This window comes from Numenius arquata, chromosome 25, assembly GCF_964106895.1.
Source record: "Numenius arquata chromosome 25, bNumArq3.hap1.1, whole genome shotgun sequence".
Classification (NCBI taxonomy): domain Eukaryota; kingdom Metazoa; phylum Chordata; class Aves; order Charadriiformes; family Scolopacidae; genus Numenius; species Numenius arquata.
The window spans coordinates 4,268,292-4,287,444 of NC_133600.1; the positions used below are offsets into that span (position 1 = coordinate 4,268,292).

At 41.1% G+C, this 19,153-nt stretch overlaps 1 protein-coding gene across 1 annotated transcript; it reads right to left on the reverse strand.

The window, feature by feature from the left end:
• Window positions 1–168: 168 nt before the first annotated feature.
• HAUS8 (HAUS augmin like complex subunit 8) lies at window positions 169–7,366 on the reverse strand. The gene is made up of 11 exons (XM_074163771.1): window positions 7,322–7,366; window positions 7,174–7,244; window positions 7,027–7,082; window positions 6,637–6,727; window positions 5,812–5,925; window positions 5,256–5,338; window positions 4,553–4,621; window positions 3,875–4,033; window positions 2,849–2,990; window positions 1,707–1,848; window positions 169–1,041 (listed from the first exon to the last, which is right to left on the reverse strand). Exons 1-11 carry the CDS (start codon window positions 7,342–7,344, stop codon window positions 921–923), a joined length of 1,071 nt encoding a protein of 356 aa, XP_074019872.1. The 5' UTR covers window positions 7,345–7,366; the 3' UTR covers window positions 169–920.
• Between the last annotated feature and the right edge of the window lie 11,787 nt (window positions 7,367–19,153).

Here is a 19,153-nt window from a genome sequence, read left to right on the forward strand (position 1 = left end):
CTCCACATTCAGAGTCTTCCTCAGCCCTCTGGGTGCCAGTAGGTCATGGCTTGCCATTGGGACTGGAGAGCGCTTACAAGTCCATCACTGCATACATTGTGTGTAAACCCAGATGGAAACAAAAGCTGCTGTAGCAGATCAGTAAAGACATTCAAACATGAAGACTATTGATATTGCAGCAGTCTTTATTTTTTTTTTAAATAATAAAGTCCTTAAGAAGAAGGTGTCAGGTTAATACAAAAGCATTTATGATTTTACTAATTTGTTTCCAAGACAATTAGGCAACAAGCTACCAAAACTTTTCACTTGTTACAAGTGACCAGGGTCCTTCCAATCCTCAGCCTCATTACTTGCTACCCACACAGCTTTTCCTCTCAGCAAATCCAGAAGGGACAATTAAGAGCTCTTCTCCTCTAGAAGCTGTTCACCGAGTGACCAATAATCACACTGTACGTTCCTACAGATCCTCCTGATGAGATCAGCAAACACACAGTACCACATACACAATTCCGCATCTATATTCTGTATGTTGCCCTCTAAGGAACACCACTTTGGGAAACGATGCAAATCACTGCACTTGAAGCCAGTTCCAAGAAAGTAACCCAAGAAATTTAAGAACATATACGTCATATTTGCTAAGAATATAATTTCTTCTCATTTACCTTTCAGTACTGTCAAGGCAGAAAGTGATGAGAAAGGTGTCACAGAAATCCATGTTAAAAAACCAAAAAGATGTCTCCTATGGGACAGCATGTAGAAGAAAACTCTATTTCTACATTTGTAAGGCTACATGCTGCTGGTTTCACGTTCTGGTACAATTGGAAATTTGGACAACATATATGTTCATACAAGATATAAAAAGGTAACAAGTCTGCTGGCAGTGATTTAGTACCCACCCGTCAGTAAAACAACACATAAACTTAGTTGAAGTACCAGTGTTTCACAACATCTAGTCCATAATTCTCTTCACATATTCTTTGGTTACGCAGAGAAACTTCTTTACTAACTTCATACGCCAGGTTCTGCACTTGTGTGAAGCTCCTGGAACAAATGAAGCAAGTTAAATCAGTTACTCTGGAAGATAATAACTTCTGCTTAACCCCAAAGGCCATGTGCCTGGACATTCGCATCATTCTCCTACCATGCAGCCACCAGAAGAAAAATGCAAGATGTGAATTTTCTTCCCAAAGGCTAGAATTTGGAGGAGAGAAGGGGAAGTTTACACGACAAGATGTGTGACTTTATGATCTATCAGCGATACTTTGTATTTGTTGACACAGTACTTGAGGAGAAGACCTTTTCTGTGCTCCTTGTACCTCCTAAAGGATGCTATATTGGTATGGGTATTATTTAAGACATACTGCTTCCAGTTCACCTTTCTGTCTCCTGGAGTTCTCCACTCTCCTACATATTTGCACTTTACCGGGGCTACTCTTGCTCACTGAAATTCTCAGCTAAAATGAGAGAATGGCACACTAAAGTAGTTCACTTAGAATATGCAAACGAAAAACCTCAAGCATATTTACTTTGATTGTACAACAATCAAAGTAAACTGAGAGTAGGCTATGAACAGAATTAAACTTAGTTCTACTATCCCCTCAATTAATAGTCCTCCGATCTACATTCTGGATATATTCTGTCCAGATCTATAGATCTTCCTCTGAATATTTAGCCAATGAGTCTTTTCACCTGACTGTTGTAAATACCTTTGAAGGTCTTTATCCAGTTTCTGATAGGTTTCTTTAAGATCTTTCAGTACGCTACATGCTTTTGCACTTTCTTCTGAGTAGCTTGGCGTAACTTCTGTCAGAAGCTCCTGTGTGATAGTTAACTGCTTTTGTAATTCACCTACAATATGAGATGTTAAAAATATTACTCAAAAATGTATGCAGTGGCATCAATTAATACGAGACTACTTAATAGCTGGAGTAAACACACAGACAGGTGAACTACATGATGGAAAACTACTGCTCGTTCAGCTTTCACAAACACACCATGAGAAAACTGCAAAAGCCGAATTATTTTTAACTATTGTGACTAACACCAGCAACAGGCTCCTAAAATTGCTAATCAATTTAGGGTATATAAAAGATTTTTACAACACAGAAATACAAGAGAAAAAAAGAGTTTTAAACACCCAAAATTCCCCGGCCAGTTACATATGTTGCTATTGGCATGTACCCGCAACATGAAATTCATTCGGTCCTTTCCTTTAGCATTCACCACTCAAAAATAAGTATTCTTCAAAAACACTTTTCCCATTTGTTTTAAAGCATAAGTAAGATTATTGTAAACGGTTTACGAATCTCATTTCTTACAGAACAGCTGTTTAAAAATGTAACTTTTTGTCCAGACTGCAATACAAAACACAATTACTAATTTACTAAACACATTCTCTGATTCAAGACATCACACAAGGTCTTTAAGCTCTAGTGCTACAGGAAACACAACCAAGTCTATCCAACGTGACTTTAACCCTTAAACACAGAAACAAGAGGAGATCAAAAAGTATTTCTACAACTCTACAACTTGCTTACCCATGAAGAACAAGGGAGGAGGAGGAATGCCATGAATACAGCTAAAAGATACAGGAACTTGCTAAAGAAAGTGTCTACGAAGACTGCCCTATTTTCAAAAGCTAATTTTTTTCCTGCTGTAGGATAAAAAACTTGTTCAAGTGCAGTTTAGTGGTTAAACAGACAAGAATTATTCACAGCAAAACACATGACTAATGTTGTAGCCCAGAGACCATACAAGCTCTAAGAGGACACAACATTTCTCCAGTGGCCACAGACAGATCCAGCAATAACAATGTAAGAATTTTAGCACACGAATCAAATTTTCATACCAAGGAATGTCAGCGTATCTCCTTCTATGTGAATATTCTTTATGGGTAATTCATGTCTAGTGGCATCCAGGGAATCTGCAAAGCTTTTATATTGCTCTTTAAACCGTTCACAAACAAGAACAAGGGGAGAAAGTACTTCCATCTGAAAAAGACACATGATGAACCAACACTTCTTTAAAGGCAGTCATTTTGTTAGTACAGACCCGTCTCAATACGGAAAAAGAATTTATAAAAAAACCCCAAATACGATTCTGAAAGGCTCGTTGACAGTGGAATTCAAGAAATTTGTGGTACGATACCCCTATCATGCTGTTTAATAAGCTTTCCTCTACCACCTCAAAACGCCTAGGTCAATACCTGCTTCCTTGTTACTGTAGCTCGAGGTATCAGCAACGTAGCAGGCAAAGTGTTATATTTGATACTTTCACTGTAGTTAACAGTGTATTCTCCAAGAGACAAAAGTCTTGTTTAATTTTTGCAACGTATATTTGTTAAAAGCAAACATAGGTTCAGTTTTGAAAATTAATTATTAAAAAATTAATCATTTATTAGAAACTTGCCTTCTTCCAACCAGGCCAGAACTATTGCTGTCTAACATATAAAAATAAGACAAAGAAAGAACAGATGTTCACTTCTCATCAAAGGGTTAGCATCTCAGCTCCAGCCATAACTGTAACTGCGCAACTGCAGGATGTTTACGTGGTTTTAAGGCACTTGCATCTCCTGTGCATCAACTGCAAACTGCTCTGGCAACCGCTGCACTGCTGCTGCCCCTTGTCTAATACCTCTAACTTCTCCTTCCTGTGTATCCACAAGGGACAACCAAAAATGTGACAAAGGCATTTGCTTAGATTACTAGAGAGCATTACATGCCACAACAGAAAAAAAGATATTTATTTTGTTTAAGACGTATAAAACTGTACCCCAGTAGGCCACAGAAGCAGAGGAATCTTCCCTGAATAAAGGGCTACTTCATAAGTGAGCTTGTTTAAATATAGGGGAAGCATAAATTGCAATAAAGCTTACCTGTTTGTCTAACACATCATCAAGTTTCTCCTCTGTCTCATTGAGCAGAATTTCGCGTTTCAACTTGAAGAGCTTCTCCTGTTGACTCTCCTTTTCTTCACACAATGTTATTAAGTTTTTTTCCGCTTTTTTCTCTACCTCAGCAAGATTTTTTGCTGCCTATTACATCCAAAAAATATTCACAACTGAAGTAATGCGCCTAAGTAATTAATATATTCTGAATAAACAAATGTAAGCCTCAGACGAGGTCAAAGAGCTTCGATTAATGAATCACAGACCTCATGCAATAACATTAAAGAACACATAGAACACTACATTAAAGCCCCTGTTCATCTTTTTCTCCCACCCCTGGTAATATTTTTTGTAAAGTAAAAATATACATCTACAGCAGTGAGTGAACCAAGAACTAAGCCACTGCTACAGCCTTGAACTCCAAACATGGTATTCCCAAAACTTCGGCATACCCTTGCTTCAGAAGGAACCAGCACCAGCTTAATAAATGGGCACTGAATTCTCTCCAAGAGAGTTTTCAAAGCAAGTCATACAGTTTTACAACCACAAACATATAAAGTGACAAAAATCAAACTTTTATGGATCAGAAAGCATAGAGAGAAATTAAACAGCTCCTTAATATCGAGTTCTTTTATCTGAAATACCAAATACTTGACTGACACTCACCTTTCCTCTTAAGTAAGTTAAAAGCAGTGTCTGAGATTCCAGCACTTCCAGAACATCAGACTCTTCTCCCTTCAGAAAATAAAAGAATATACTAGATCAATTTTTTTTCCAACATTTAAATAAATTACTGAAAGTTGAGTTTGTGCCCAGAATCATCATCAACAACGGTCAGCTTGATGAAAACAGTGTGGGTTTTTAAATAATGCATGTTAATTAAATATACCTCTTTGTTCCCCCATTTTTTATAACATTTTCAGCAGATTTTCATAATACTGGTAGAGAACTTGAAGTTTCAGTGCTACATGGAATGAGATTTCTAAATAAGGCACTTCAAATTTGGTTGAATCAATGTTAGTTTTCTGAGCAAAAAATTTCAGAAAATATTTAAAGATAACAAAATATAATTAAAAAATATGGACATACAGACAGGAATACAAATAGAATTGACTTGAGGAGATGCTACAATTGGAGCAGATTCTTTACCATAAGAAACGGAAGCAAAACTTCGATCAGTGTTGAGAGATCCAATAAACAAAACAAACATCACTAGCAGTTGACCAGACTTATCCTCTGACTTCCGCCAGAAGGCTTTAGATCATCTCAGGACCTTGAGATTGTTATCAAGATTAAAGATAAACAGAAAATCTTCGTTTCACACATTTCAAAACAAACATTCTTTAAAAATGAAAGCAGTGAGACTCACCGCTGTTTCGTAATCTTCATTTGAGTCTGCATCTTCTTCGCAAGCAGAGTCTGACTCAGAAATCTTTTCGCAGACAGTTTTATCTGTATCACAACAGAAAAGTTATTGCTCTCTTCTACCAAAGTGTATGGGGTGGGTCAACATACCATCAGGTTCTTCGAAGGCTCTATTTCTGGCTCTGATGATACTCATGAGATATGGATGACATCGGCATTTAGCTTTAAGTGGCAGTTACAGGTAGATGTAGTACAATTTTCAGAAGGGCTGATAATCTAACACCTATCTGCTATAGCAACAAAGAGTTGAGTGTACTTTGTTCTTTAATATTTGATCTTAAACAAAAAGAACAGAGCACGCAAAAGATACTAAAAATTGAGAGGTCAATTCAAGCCTCGAAGGTCTCAATACCTCTGCTTAAAGACACTGAAATAACATTCACTTTATTTAACAACATCCTTCTGTGAATACAGTAGGATACAAGGGTAACTTATCATCAAGTTACAGCACATACATTAAAAATAATAAAACAAGAAATTGAGTATGATTAGATGCTTACCACTGATAGCTGAGAGGTCAAAGTCTGGTAGACTAATTTTATCTCCATTTAATAAAGTGGACTGCAAGTCGCCTTTCCCAAACCTACTCTGATTTAATGAGCCATCGACAATACCTGAAGAAATAAGCTGTTATCAAACTAAAAGAATTAGAACAGATTCTGCACAATTATATACTCTTTCACTAATACTTGGCAATCTTATGCAAACTTCCACACATTTACTTTCTATGCATCATGTGTATGCTCCCTGACTTACCTAGAGACAAAGTAGTTCAGAATGTTCTCCTCCTAAATATTTCACAGTTCAACAACAACACTCAGATGCAAAAAGGGAATAACGTTATTTCCTCAGGATTTACAAGACAAATTAAGGTCTTACATTTTATTGTAATTCCCGCAAAAAAAAAAAAAAGAAGAAAAAAAGAAAAGACTGTCTTGCAGAGAGGGACTTTCAGTCACTTACACTGGGCTTATTAAAAAGATTAAATAAAAATAAGCAGAGCAATGGTGAGCCCATAGTAAAAGAATAATTGAAAGCCTTGTGCAGAAGGCAAGGGATATGCTTATTTTAGACAATACAATTACTGAATTCCAAATTAGTTTTCTATCAGAATGTCCAGCCAAGAGTTTAATGCACTTCAGTTTACACCTCTTAATCTCACATCAAGTTTCTTAATTCCCTTTGTATACAGATAATAAATAGCAGTGATGCAAGTAATACAAAATACCATCTCTTAACCTCATTTTAGAGTTGTTACGAGTTCCACAGGTTGGAAATACAAATTTGCAAAAGAATAACTTTTAAATTCTTCCGGTGAAACCTACCAGCAGAAGTTTTACATTTCTGAGGAAGAACTGATCTTGATTCAGTTGCAGATGATTTCACAGCAGACGTTGAAAAGAAATTTGAAGTATCCTGACAACCAAGAAACAGAAAAGACTGAACATAAGCAGTAACCATGCCCAGCAATACATCTTACCGCCAACTTTAACGCTGACAGCAAAAAACTACAATCCCAGGGTGTCTTTGGTGCTTTGCAAGTCACCCAAGTACAGCCCCAAATTCCTATCCCGGTCCAGATCTCCCTCATAACCTTAGCAGAGCCCTTTTTTTTTTTGGCTTAGATCTCGCTGCCACACATCCGAGCCGCCCCTCAGACTATTCCTACCCTTGGCTGAGCGGCCCCTGAGCCCAGCAGCGAGGCGGCCAAGTACCTTCTCGGCGTTTTTCTTATCGTACTGCAGGTAGCGAGACTTCACGATTCTTTTTCCTGAAGAAGGAGCAAAGAGACCTCAGCCGGGCCCGCCGCCGGGGCTTCCCGCCTCAGCGGGAGCGGGGGCTCCCCCTCACCCCGCGGCTACCTCTCCGCCTGCTTTTAGACACTTCTTCGTCCTCCGCCACAGTACTGGAGTCGCTCTCCAGCGCCGACATTCTGCAAAGACAGAGCGAAAGATGACAAAGGGTGAGAAGGCGGGGGAGGAAACGCCATTTAGCCGCCTGTCTTCTCACCCAGCCGCCGCCTCAGCCGCCATCCCGTTCGAACCGCCGCGCAGGCGCAGCACCGCCCCCCTCCAGCTTCAGGGGAGCAGAGCGCCCCCTGGCGGCCCGGAGGAATAGGACGAACGGCCACCGCCGGCCCCCTCGGGGAACCGGGAATGGCGCTCCCCGCGGCACCAAGCGAGGAACGAAGGACGGCCAATGACTGTCACCCCATGACCTCTCCCCACCCGGGGAAACTGGGGAAAAAACAAGGAAACCCGAGGGCTGAAATAGAAACAGGTTTAATAGAGTAAGACTGCATAATTAACGTTAATAATACTAAAGAACCAACATCGATACCAATACAGAATCATAGAATCGTCTGGGTTAGAAGGGACCTTCACAATCATCGAGTCCAACCATCAACCCAACACTGCCAAAACCACCACTAAACGATACCCCTCAGCACCACGTCTGCCCGGCTTTTAAATACCTCCAGGGATGGCGACTCCACCACTGTCCTGGGCAGCCTCTTCCAAGGCTCGACAATCCTTTCAGGGAAGAAATTTTTCCTCATATCCATCCTAAACCTCTCCTGGCGCAACTTGAGGCCATTTCCTCTTGTCCCATCACCTGTTCCTTGGGAGAAGAGACCGACCCCCCCCTGGCTACACCCTCCTTTCAGGGAGTTGTAGAGAGTGAGAAGGTCTCCCCTCAGCCTCCTTTTCTCCAGGCTGAACACCCCCAGCTCCCTCAGCCTCTCCTCACAACACTCGTGCTCCAGACCCCTCACCAGCTCCGTTGCCTTTCTCTGGACTCGCTCCAGCCCCAAAACTGGACACAGTATTCGAGGTGGGGCCTCACCAGTGCCCAGTACAGGGGGACAATCACTTCCCTAGTTCTGCTCACCCCACTATTCCTGATACAGACAATATAAAATATAAGAAGATTATACTGAGCCCATTCCCTCAGCAGGAGGCTGTGCGTTCCCAGCAGGGATAGCCAGTGTGGGACACTGTGAGCGCTATGGCTTGGGGAGGAAGGGAAGGGCTCAGGGGCCCGCCACCGGGGCAAGAAGTTCTCAGGATCACGGCCATCAAGGAACTCCTCAGCTAACTTTCTAATTTATACTGCAAGTGACATTCATGGTATGAAATAATCCCATTGGCAGCTTGGGTCAAGTGCCCGGGTCTCACTCCTCACTCTGCACCTGGGGAGCTCAAAAACACTGAGAGCCTAAAACCCACATATCACAGGTATCTATAAAATAAATATTTTCACCAATTCAGGCACTAGAGTCTTCTAAAAGTGCAGTTTGCCCAAGCACTAGGAAGAGACCTCAGTGAGAAGTAAAATTACTGAAATTAACCCTGTGTCACTCAAACCAGGACAAAGCGGGGAACCCCAAAAAGGCTACAGTGGGGACGTCCTGCCCCAAGGCCCTGACAAACAGCTGGAGGCCGCTGCCGCCCCCGCAGCAGGAGCCCTCACCGCGCCCTGAGGTGATGCTCCCACTGGGGTTCTTCGGTTTTGACAGGAATCCACCCACTCCCGCTTCTCGCCGTCGGGTCCCGCCTCAGGAAGCACTTGGCTCCCGACGAGTGCCCGTTCCCGAGCCCTGCCGGTAGCCTCGGGCGGGAGTGACGCGGCCTGGGCCGAGCGCCGCCCGCCGTTACCCCGGGGCTGAGGGGGGCAGCGCATGCGCAGTGCGCGCGCGGCGCTGAATGGGCGCCGCCCTGCCTCCCCCTACCCGGAAGTGGCGAGCGGCGCCTCGGCGGGGCCTGTGGCGGGCGGCGGTGCTGGTCGCCAGCGCTTCACCCACCGGCTGAGGTAAACGGCGTCCCGCACCCCCGGTGGGTGCCTGCTCTCTTTTGTTTCTTCCTTCCTCTTCCTCCTCTATGGGCGACCGAACTCGGTGGTGGTGGCGGCGCCTTAGAAGGACCGAGTCTCACACAGACCGCTGAGCTCTGGGGCCAGTGTGGCGGGCGGCGGGGTTCTGAGGGGAAAGTGTCCGACGGGCGGCGGGGTTCTGAGGGGAAAGTGTCCGACGGGCGGCGGGGTTCTGAGGGGAAAGTGTCCGACGGGCGGCGGGGTTCTGAGGGGGAAATGTCCGGCGGGCGGGAGCCGAGGGGCTCCGCCGCTTCCCTCAGGGGCCCGGGGGCCGTTCCTCGGGTCGCCCCTCCGGGGCTGGAGCCCTGGCTCTGGGGTGGCTGCCTGGGTTGGGAAGAGACGCGGTGGCGGATGTGTTGGTGCTTGACTGGTTTTGCATCTGATGTGCCCGAAGAGCTGGACGTGCCCCACGGGAAGGAACATGCCTCGCCGCCCGGCTGTGCCTCCCGTCTCCCGGGCGATGTGCGGGGGGAAGATCTTGATCAGGGCACGGTGTTTTAACTTCCATCTCCTGCTTTCTGCTCTTTCACACGATGTCTCTAGCTCTGGGTATGAACAGCCTGTAACCTTTCGTACTAATATCTCGGCATCTTTCAAAAAATTCGTTAAAACTCTCTGGGTTCTTTTGTTTCTTTGTTTTATTTTTGAGCAGCTCTTGACAGTATCAGTGCTGCTGCCGTGCTGAGGGCATGCTTTATCATGGTGACCATCATTGCCTAGTTGATATATGCCTCTAGCTCTTTGTATCTTGGTAGTGCTGTGTCTTTTTGGTAAGTTTGGTTTTGCAATCTCTGGAAAGTAAAACTTTTGCAATCTGGAAACATCTTTTTCTTACGTGTTTGTAGGCTAAAAGTAGCCAAGTACTATCCTGATTCATGACTGTTGTGACCGTACTGTTGACATAGGTATGTGCAATCCTGATGTAAGATGACTTCCCAGTATAATTTCCAGCCTTATTTTCTATTATTCTGTAAGTATTTTGGCAAAACTCTTACCCAGCTTTGTTTGTAAGTCCTGTTTGTGAAAAGTGAGAAGTACTTTGGATGCAAATGAGTACAGTATTCTTTGATTTCACCTTCTGGAAATGGGCGGCAGTGTAGCAAAGGGCTGGAGATGATCTCAGGCTTCTGGCAAATGCAATTAGCCTTTCAAAGATGTCATCAGCATCCTCCCACATTACTCCTAGAGGTGGATCAGTATTGGTTTGTCTACCTAGCTGTTTGCAAATAAGAGTTTGTCATGTGTAATTAGAAGCTCTCTGATTTCAGGTCTGTTAGCTGGAATACATAACTGAAGTACTTGCCCTAAAGTAATGGTGTGAGGTAAGCCTGTGTTCCCGTTTAGTATGTTGGTGTCACACCCATCAAGTTTTAGGAAGCTTTTGGTGTCTTTAACTTGGAATCTTGTCAGGAACAAATCCATTTAATACAGGGGAAGCATTATGGGGAACTTCTGATGCATATGTATATTCATATTAGCTTCAAGATTCATTGTGGCTTTCTTTAGAAAAGAGTTAATCTTGATTATTTTAGTCTTTGAACTAACAATGAGATTCTTTACCTGCTCTACGTTTAAAGTCCAATAACAGTTTGTGCTTTTCACAATGATGCATCTAAGAGCCTTTCCTTAATCATTCGTGTTTACTTATCAGCATAAAAGTCAGGAGTTACTGCAGTAATGTGATGGAACTGTTTTTGTAGGACTGTACAGTTTGGGTTGTTTGGGGTTTGTTTGGGGTTTTTTTTTATTTTTTTTTTTTGTTTTGTGGTTGGTTTTTTTTTTTTTTGTTTCACCATATTTGAAGGTTTGTCTCAACAAAAAACTTTTTCAGTGGTTGAATGTTGTAGTTGTGCAATGAGAGGGCAGCTGTCTGTGCACATGGATAGTCTAATCAGAGTGGGAAAGCTCATAAGTCTGTGTTTTTCTGTGAAACCTAAAATTCTTATAGAACTAAATAATTTAGGAAGAGTAAATGCAGCTGATGAAAAATTTAAGTGAGGTTCACCTAGAAAGTAATGCTTTGTCCAGACTGAGTTTTCTGGCAAATAATGATTCAAACATTAGAACTCTTGAATAATCCTGTGTATGAATAACTGTTTGACTCATGTGCACGTAGTTCAATGTTGCTTAGGCTAAATATGGCCTTTCCTTAGCTAGATGGTCAAATACCATGATTCGCATATCTTAGGCATTTAAAAAGGAAAAATTCCTGAAAGATGCAACAGTATTAGCTATCTCAGCAGCCACGGAAAAGAGTGAAAAATTATGATTCAACAGAAAGTTTGTGGTTCAGTACTTTTTTATGAATTTGAAGGCTGAAAGTGTTTATTAATCACACTTCTAAGAAACAAGACCTACTTATTCTAATATCAAGGAGAAATAAAGCCTGAGATGCTCATGAGGATTTGTTTTCTTCAAGAAATGGTTATTTTAACATTCTGAAAAGGACTTCTGAAAGGACTAGGACTGTCTTTGCTTCAGAAAATGAAAATTCAGAGGTTTTGTCTCTGGTATATCATGTTTTCTTCGTGTATCAGGTGACTGAAGTGTGGCTTGTAGAGTTGCTTTTATCTAGGCTTTATTGTGTTGTTTGTATCTGATTACCAAATGAAACTCAATGCAGATCCTAGAAAAATATGCTCTTCCTTTAAAGACCAGCAATATTTAACAAGAAAAGTGTTTTAAAAGGTATTTTTGACATATCTGCGTTCTACTGATGAACTCCTCTTCTTCTTAATTCACACAAAAGTTCAACTTGGAGTTTCTTAAGAAAATTTCAGTGTAAATGCAGCGTTAAACCAATGAGATTTTTACTCCCTTTACTGACAACTGCAATGCTATTAAGGATAAAATTAAGAAAACTACAAAAGGTGGTAGACTCACCTGTAAGGTTTTTTTTTTGGCTTATCTTCTTTGCCACTAACACTCTCGGGTTTTTTGCCTTCATTCCTTGTTTTGTCAACAGGGCCACTTTTCCATTTCCTCTGAATCATACCCAAGCGCACATCTCTAACTCTGACATCATGCTTTTTCTAAGGTAATAACATGCTATAGACCTTTTCTGTCACTGTAAGACTGATAAGGTATCCTTGTCTTCAGCTTTAATTGTGCATCTGAGTCATTAAGAGGAAGTAGAGGTCTGCGTCTTAGGTGGTTTGAGGGCGTATATTTGGAACAGGGCTGTAGGGAGCAGAGAGAAGGTATCTGAGAGGGAACTGCCTGTAATGAAGGTTATTTCTTTGACTTTTTCCTGTATTACGTTGCATTACTTGCATTGCAGGCCAGCTTCTCCTTTGTTAGGCAGTCTGTGGCAGTAACTTCTCTGCCAGGGTTGATTACAAAGAGTAGTAACAAATGTGTTGTAAATTTGCATGCTCCATTCGGAACTACTCCTTTTGGAGCAGAAAAAGCCAAGAGCTTTTCGTTAAAGAAAACCAAGGATCTAAAGTTGTTTAGTCCAACAGAACTTTTTATGACCAAGAAAAATATTGAAGTGTCACTAGAATGCAAAGCAATTTTCAGGTAATCTACAAATATCTGGAATACTGGAAAATATTAAAGTTAATTATGCTTAACTAACAGCAACTGTATATCCCTATGACATGAGGTAACACAGGGATTGAGGCTTTTGCCTTACCTGTAATGCGCAGTTAATTGTGGAAACTTTAGAGTGTCTCTGTATCCTATTTTGCTGGAAACTCCTTGCTTTGGAAATCAAGGATAAGTAATAGCTGAATATTTTTGCTAATTTTTTTAGATCAGACAGAGGGATCTCTTTTGGGGATGGTCATTGGTGATGCTCGAGAATATTGGATATTAAGTACTTGTGATATGTTTCTACTTTTGTGTTGAAAATTACTTGATGAAAAATGGGAGAAGCTTGAATCTTTCAGTCTGAGGGATGTAGCACTGGAAATACACGAAAATGTGAAAAACTGGAATATTATAAAGTTCATTCTCACCAGATTTGCTGTAATGGTAGCTTTCCGTTTTTAGCTTCACTGTGATTCATTGACTAAATATGTGACTTCAAATTATGGCCTTATTTAAACTAAACAGATACCCTGTGCTGACTGGGGCCATGTTCTCTAGAATTTTACTATGTTATTTATTGGACACTGTTGGCTTTACTGCATATTAAAAAATTAATTGGCTTAATGGGGACTTGAAAATACTTAGAAAATACCATCAAAATTACCGTGTAGAATTGGAATTTTTGGTTTTCTATTTCTATTGACATTGTTTGAGCGGAAAGTAAAATTGCAGATGTATGATAAATTATGTAGCCTACTCCATTTCTTCTACAAACTATTGACATAGTTACCTGAAATGTTGCCTTACTCCGTGTCGTGGGCAGAGTGATTGACTTCACTCCTAAGAGGGAAGTAGGGAAATATTTATGAAGGTGAAACAGTGATTTAATGATATTAGTAGTAAATGCGACGGTGTTTTACAAGATTCAATGGCAAGGTATACTTGGTTATTTACTACACAGAGGACAGGGTCAGACAAGCTGTCAGGGAGACCCTCCTGTTGAGTCATGAGGTTCAGAAAGGACCCCCTTGCTTTCTAAACTCCTCCTCAGAGAGGAGTCTGGATGCGGCTGGATCCAATCCTAGTCCCAGACTTGGTCAATGGTTTATGGCTAAAGGATTATATCTGCGCAATCAGTCCTTTATGTTACTTAGCTGAGATTTCCAAGTTTAGCATGCTATTAGTCGCTCACCGAGAATCTGTTGTGGCAAGGAATCTCTCAGCCTCGGGTAGCAGAACCTTAAACAAGCATCCTCGCTCAAGGGGAGATCCTGGCTTGCAGCCCACTGCCATATAGGAGGGCTCAAAGAGCTCTTGGACTGTCCACTATTTATAGAGTAAGATAATTGACCTATAGTCATATTCTCATGGGAACAAGATATCTAGGTCCCCACTCCAGAGTGTTGCCAGCCATCCCCCAAAGTCCAGGTTCAACTTCTCACAACTGATGTCGTGATGGCCGTGGCCTGAGCAGGAGCCGGGGGGTGGGGGAAAAGGGGGGAAAAACGGGGAGAGCGCACCGCCACACTCAGTCATTTAAGTGGCAAAGATAATCAATCCTTCAATAATGGACTAAATAGCACAGCCTCATGTTCACTTAGATTAGTGTTTGATAATCCCAGTGGGGTTTTATTTTTTTTTATAAGGAAATGAAAATACTAATTGATAGTTAATATAAAAATAAATATGACATTAGAGTGTTGCTTTATAAGCTTGTTATGTTAGTGCTATTAACAAATATCACTGTAAAACCTGCAAAGGATAGGGTAGGGGAAAGTAACAAAACTCCGAAAAGAGATTTTTAGGTTGGTTAGACTTTCTTCCTTTTCTTCTAGACCTGTTGGAATTATCCTTCTAGGTTAGTTGAGTAAAGGTGGCCTGTAACCAGTACTTAGATTTAAAGTTGTCTAGCACTATTTCAGATTTACTTCTTTCCAATTTCACTTGAAATAACTACCATTAAATTGTGTATGTTACACTGGAACTACGAAACCACTGTCACAAGGGTGCAAACCATATGTCACTATATCCTTTAACACACTAATACCGTGCAGCTGTTGCCCCACTCACACCCACAGAATTGATACAGTTTAATGTTTTGAATAAAAGGTGGGAAGCAAAAGCTTTGTGTGTCTGACTTTTTGTGTTGCCCAGCTTGCCTAACTCTGTGTTTGCATCTGTAGAACAGGAGTATGGTGAAAAATAATGCTTTGCTGGGTTTTGTAGATGTTGATGACTGTACTTAGTAAATTTTAAGTGCTGTGAAGATGTGTACTTGTGCTAGAAAAGGCTTGTGAAAAGTAAAACATCTTAAGGAAAACAGGAAGGAGTCTGAATGTGAAGTCTAAAATTAGTTGATGTGCACCTAGTGCCAGCTTCTGCCTCCCACTTACTAAATTCTCTAACACACAGCTTTGTTTATTTCCCATGCATTGGAAAGGGGCTTCTTGTAAGAAAGGGTCTTGAAAAAAAACTGAAGTAACTTTGCAGAATTTCCATCTACAGAAGAACTCAGCTGGGCTGCTGTTTTCCTGAGTTTGCTGTTTTGCATGCTGACCAATACGGTTTCATTATTACCTTCTACTCTGGTATTTCTCCTTTTTTCCTCCAGTACTCTCTGCACCTGAATTCAGCCTTGTGTTTCCTTGATGAGTTTTTGCAGTGTAGGATAGCCTTCTGGTGACGTTTGTGTCTTATGTTATCCTGAGTTTGTGTAGCTTTGAATTCCAGCTACTGGCTTGTGTTATAGCCTTGTCCTCCAGACTGGTGATTGTTACCAAACTCTAGTTTCTCGGGCAAGGACTTAAACTGATATCAGTCTCCTCTACGTGTTTCTCATAGACAAAGCTTCCAGAGTGTTTTGTTCTAAGAGGGTATTTTCTAACAGATTTTGTTGTTGTTGTTGTCATTGCTGTTCTTATCTCAGCTTCTTCATTGAATTTCAAATATATTCTAGATGCAGTATTGGTCACGTACCTTCCGAGTTCAAGGGTAATATGGCTGCCTAACTAAGCATTCGTTTGATGTGTATCTGGGAATTACATTCCCTGTTCTATTAGAATACCATGTTTAAATGATTACCTGTTATGGTTTTCAAGCCTATTTCAGGATAGCTCCCATTCTGTCTCTCTGGTATGGATTGTTTCTTGGATAAATTTGAAAATGTATCTGTAAACTGAGCTGAAATTTGTTTAGCATTTGTTTTCTTGCTGCTATACTACTGAACTATGTAACTGGTGTAGGTTTTTGATTACTTATTGCCTTCTCAATCTCTCTATGATTCATTCTTTATCAGTAACTCTTTTCTTTCCATCTTTTCGTTCTTTTAGAACCATCATGAAAATTTTTACTTTGATGCCAGGAATCCAGCTTCGTTAGAATCTAATCCTGCAGTTGCTTGATGATACCCTGTCCTTAGTTGAATCCTGGAACTCATTAGGTAACCAATTTATAATCTGTTCAGTGTATGCCTTTTTGCTTTTATGTTCTAATTTGTTGCTTGCAATATTGTTTAGTTTGAAGTCAGAGGTATACCAAAGTCCGTCTCTTTTAGAGCAGTGTTATCAAATAAATTTGATATCCTTTCTAAGAAAATTACAACTAGTTGGAGACTAACAGGTTTTCCTCAAGCCTCTGTTTGTGATGACTAGATATCCTCATTCTGATTCTCGGATAGAAGAATTTAAGCATCGTGTTATTTCTTCTAGGACTCATGTAATGCATTTTCGGGTAAATAAACTGTAGGTAACAAAAGCAGAATTGGTTAAAAGGAATTAACAGTAATTGGGTGCTATTCTTCCTTAAGTGACTTTCAGAATTTAAATTTTTTTTCTTCTTAAAGCCTCGTAATCAGTATTAAATGATTCAAATTAGCATATCTGTCTTAACTTGTTGAGTGAAAGAGCAGTCTTAAAGCTCAGCGCTGTTGAAAGCAAGCAAGATTTCATATCTGGTTAAAATGGGGCAGTGTTATGGTGACTGTCTTTCTGTTTACTGGTGATGGGACTGTGTGTTGAAATCCTGTTTCAGCAGGTTCTTTCTACTGTAGATTATCTCCCAGATCATTCCTATAGAGTGATGGATGCCTGCTTGAACTTTCATCAAGTTGTATGACGACTGCATAATTTAGAAATCTGTATGTAGCATAAGTACATGAAGGTTGAAGTCTTTATGTTGCTTTGTCGGAAATCTGTCTTCAGGATGAGAGGTTGTTCTCTTTCTAGTTTTTCAGTCAGACAGTACCAGCCATTGCATTGCTGATTGCTATAATTGGCCTGGGTTTTTCACTGGTAGTGAAGAGGCCATCTGTGTTCCAGTTTCCTCTTTAGAAAGTGTGATATGGGAGGCTTGAGCAACGTACCAGATATATTTCGGTAGCTGATATGAGATGAGCTTAGGAAATGTATACCCATAAAGTCAGAGATCAGCACCTAAGCTTAGCTTTTCTGTGAGCTCAAAAAGTTGGTGCCACGCTTCTTAGGGTGCAGTTTTGGTGAAAATGGTTACTGAGGGGACTTCCTCTATTGTACCAGACCGTGTGTCTGAAACTAATTGCTGGGGGAAAAAAAAAAAAAGGAAGTCTGCACAAGACTGTCTCCCTTGAACTGGCTGGCTAACTTCAGAGGAAAATGGTCACTCTTGTTCTTTTTTTCTGTCTGTGCTCCAGATTCATCTTCCCCATGAGCAGCAGTCTGCTGTAGATTCTCCTATGTGTTAAGGTGTTTGAGCTTGGTGAAGAATGCTTTACACTTGCATAACTACTTCAAAGGTACTTCAGCCTTATTAGCCACTGGTCAGTGATAATTACAGGAAATGGAGAGGGAACTTTGAGCTCCCTGGTCCATCCTTCTGTATGACCAAGGTCTTGCAATAAACTCTGCTTAATGAATGAAGAATGAAATTTGACTTTCTCAGAGGGATCACAGAGCTTGACTAGAGATGTGCTGTGGTTTGTCTTGCTCTCTGTGGCTTGCTCAGCCTTCCTTTTGATGAGTAGCCACTAGAAATGATCCAGCTTGCATAACAATGTCTTCTGTAAGCTTACTATTCAGAGTTCCCTTAAAGCACACTTCTCTACTCTGAGGCTGTGCATGAGGAAGAACTATGTCATATGTTTCTGTGAAGTGATTCATTACTTGCAGTGGAAGTGGCAGCTAAATGCTTCCAACTCTACTGATTTTAATTTGAAATGATTGGTCTCTGTGGCCTTATGCAAGTTCATGTGCAGTTGTTTAGTGGCAAAAAGCAAAGAGAATTGCTGTTTCTCTGCCTTTTTTTTTTTTTTGAAATATATATATTCAGCATGTAAGTGTATAATTAGAACAGTTTGTTCTTGAAAAATATTGAACTGATATTCTGAGCATGAAGTTTCACAAACTGTTAAAAACAAAGGGGGATACTTCATTATCCTTTTCCTTGTACTACCCATTGGTAAGGTAAGAAACTGTTGAACTAAAGCAATATAGGCAGACTTGGTCCTGGTGATCTAGGTGTACCAAGGTGCAGTGGAGAGAAGAATCGCTGGCAAAGGCACAGAATGTTATGAAGTCTGAGGCTTTTAACTTGGCAGTAAGGAGGAGGTTGACTTCCTTGAGGTTGATGTTAGCTTGAAGTTAGGTTGCTGGCCTCCATCGCGGGTGAAAGGAGGAAAAAGCAATCACAATGAATGATTCTTGGAGATTCACGCGTGAGGTTCTTGAAACCCAGTGGGGAAAGTGTTATAAAAGTTTGTGAATTAAATGGGTTATTTGGGATCTTGTTAGCTGAACTGAAAAGTAGTTGCAATAAGACTAATCTTACTTTCCTAAAATGGAAGACAAAAAGCACATTCAAACCTTTCTGTAGCAAGGATGTGGTTCACTCGAGTGAAGTTAGCAGTCTCTTGCCTGGGTATATTAGGCATGTTCAAGAAATCACTATGGTGTGCAGGGTTAGAAGGAGGTGACAGCAGGATTTGCCCTGGTCAGCTATAGGCACTGCTTCCTTAAAGCTGAGTGGGGGTAAATACTGTACCCATTGTGTACCTTTCATGAAAAGAGCTCAGTTGAGGGAAACAGGAAAAAAATGTGTGAATCGCAGTGTCAGAACTGTCTTCCTCCCTGCAGCTGTGCACTGCTCCTTCTGCCGTGGTTCATGGCTGCTTGAAACTGTCGCTGCTGATTTCAGAAGTGATCAAAACCCTGTTTCTACCTCAAGCTGCTTGTGCAGCTTTAAGGAAGGGTTTGTGTGGGAGGATGAATAAATGTTTGTGCAGTCATACAGTGAACCAGGTCAGGGAAATTATCTGGGTTAAAACTAACCTGGGGAAACCAGGAAGTTTGAATTTGGACATTTATCCCAGTTCGGTTTGCTTTGTGGCTGTATGAATGCTTGTATTGCCGTAAGAGGGAGATGGGGATGACATGGGAATAGAGGGAAAAATGAAGAGAGGGTTGATGT

Excerpts from the sequence above, each read along its gene's own strand:
- HAUS8 (XM_074163771.1), bottom strand. The coding sequence starts at position 7,344 with ATGGCGGCTGAGGCGGCGGCTGG. Across the intron at positions 7,083-7,173 it reads GTCTAAAAGCAGGCGGAGAG|GAAAAAGAATCGTGAAGTCT; the intron begins GTAGCCGCGGGG and ends CTCCTTCTTCAG. Across the intron at positions 4,034-4,552 it reads TAACTTACTTAAGAGGAAAG|GCAGCAAAAAATCTTGCTGA; the intron begins GTGAGTGTCAGT and ends TGGATGTAATAG.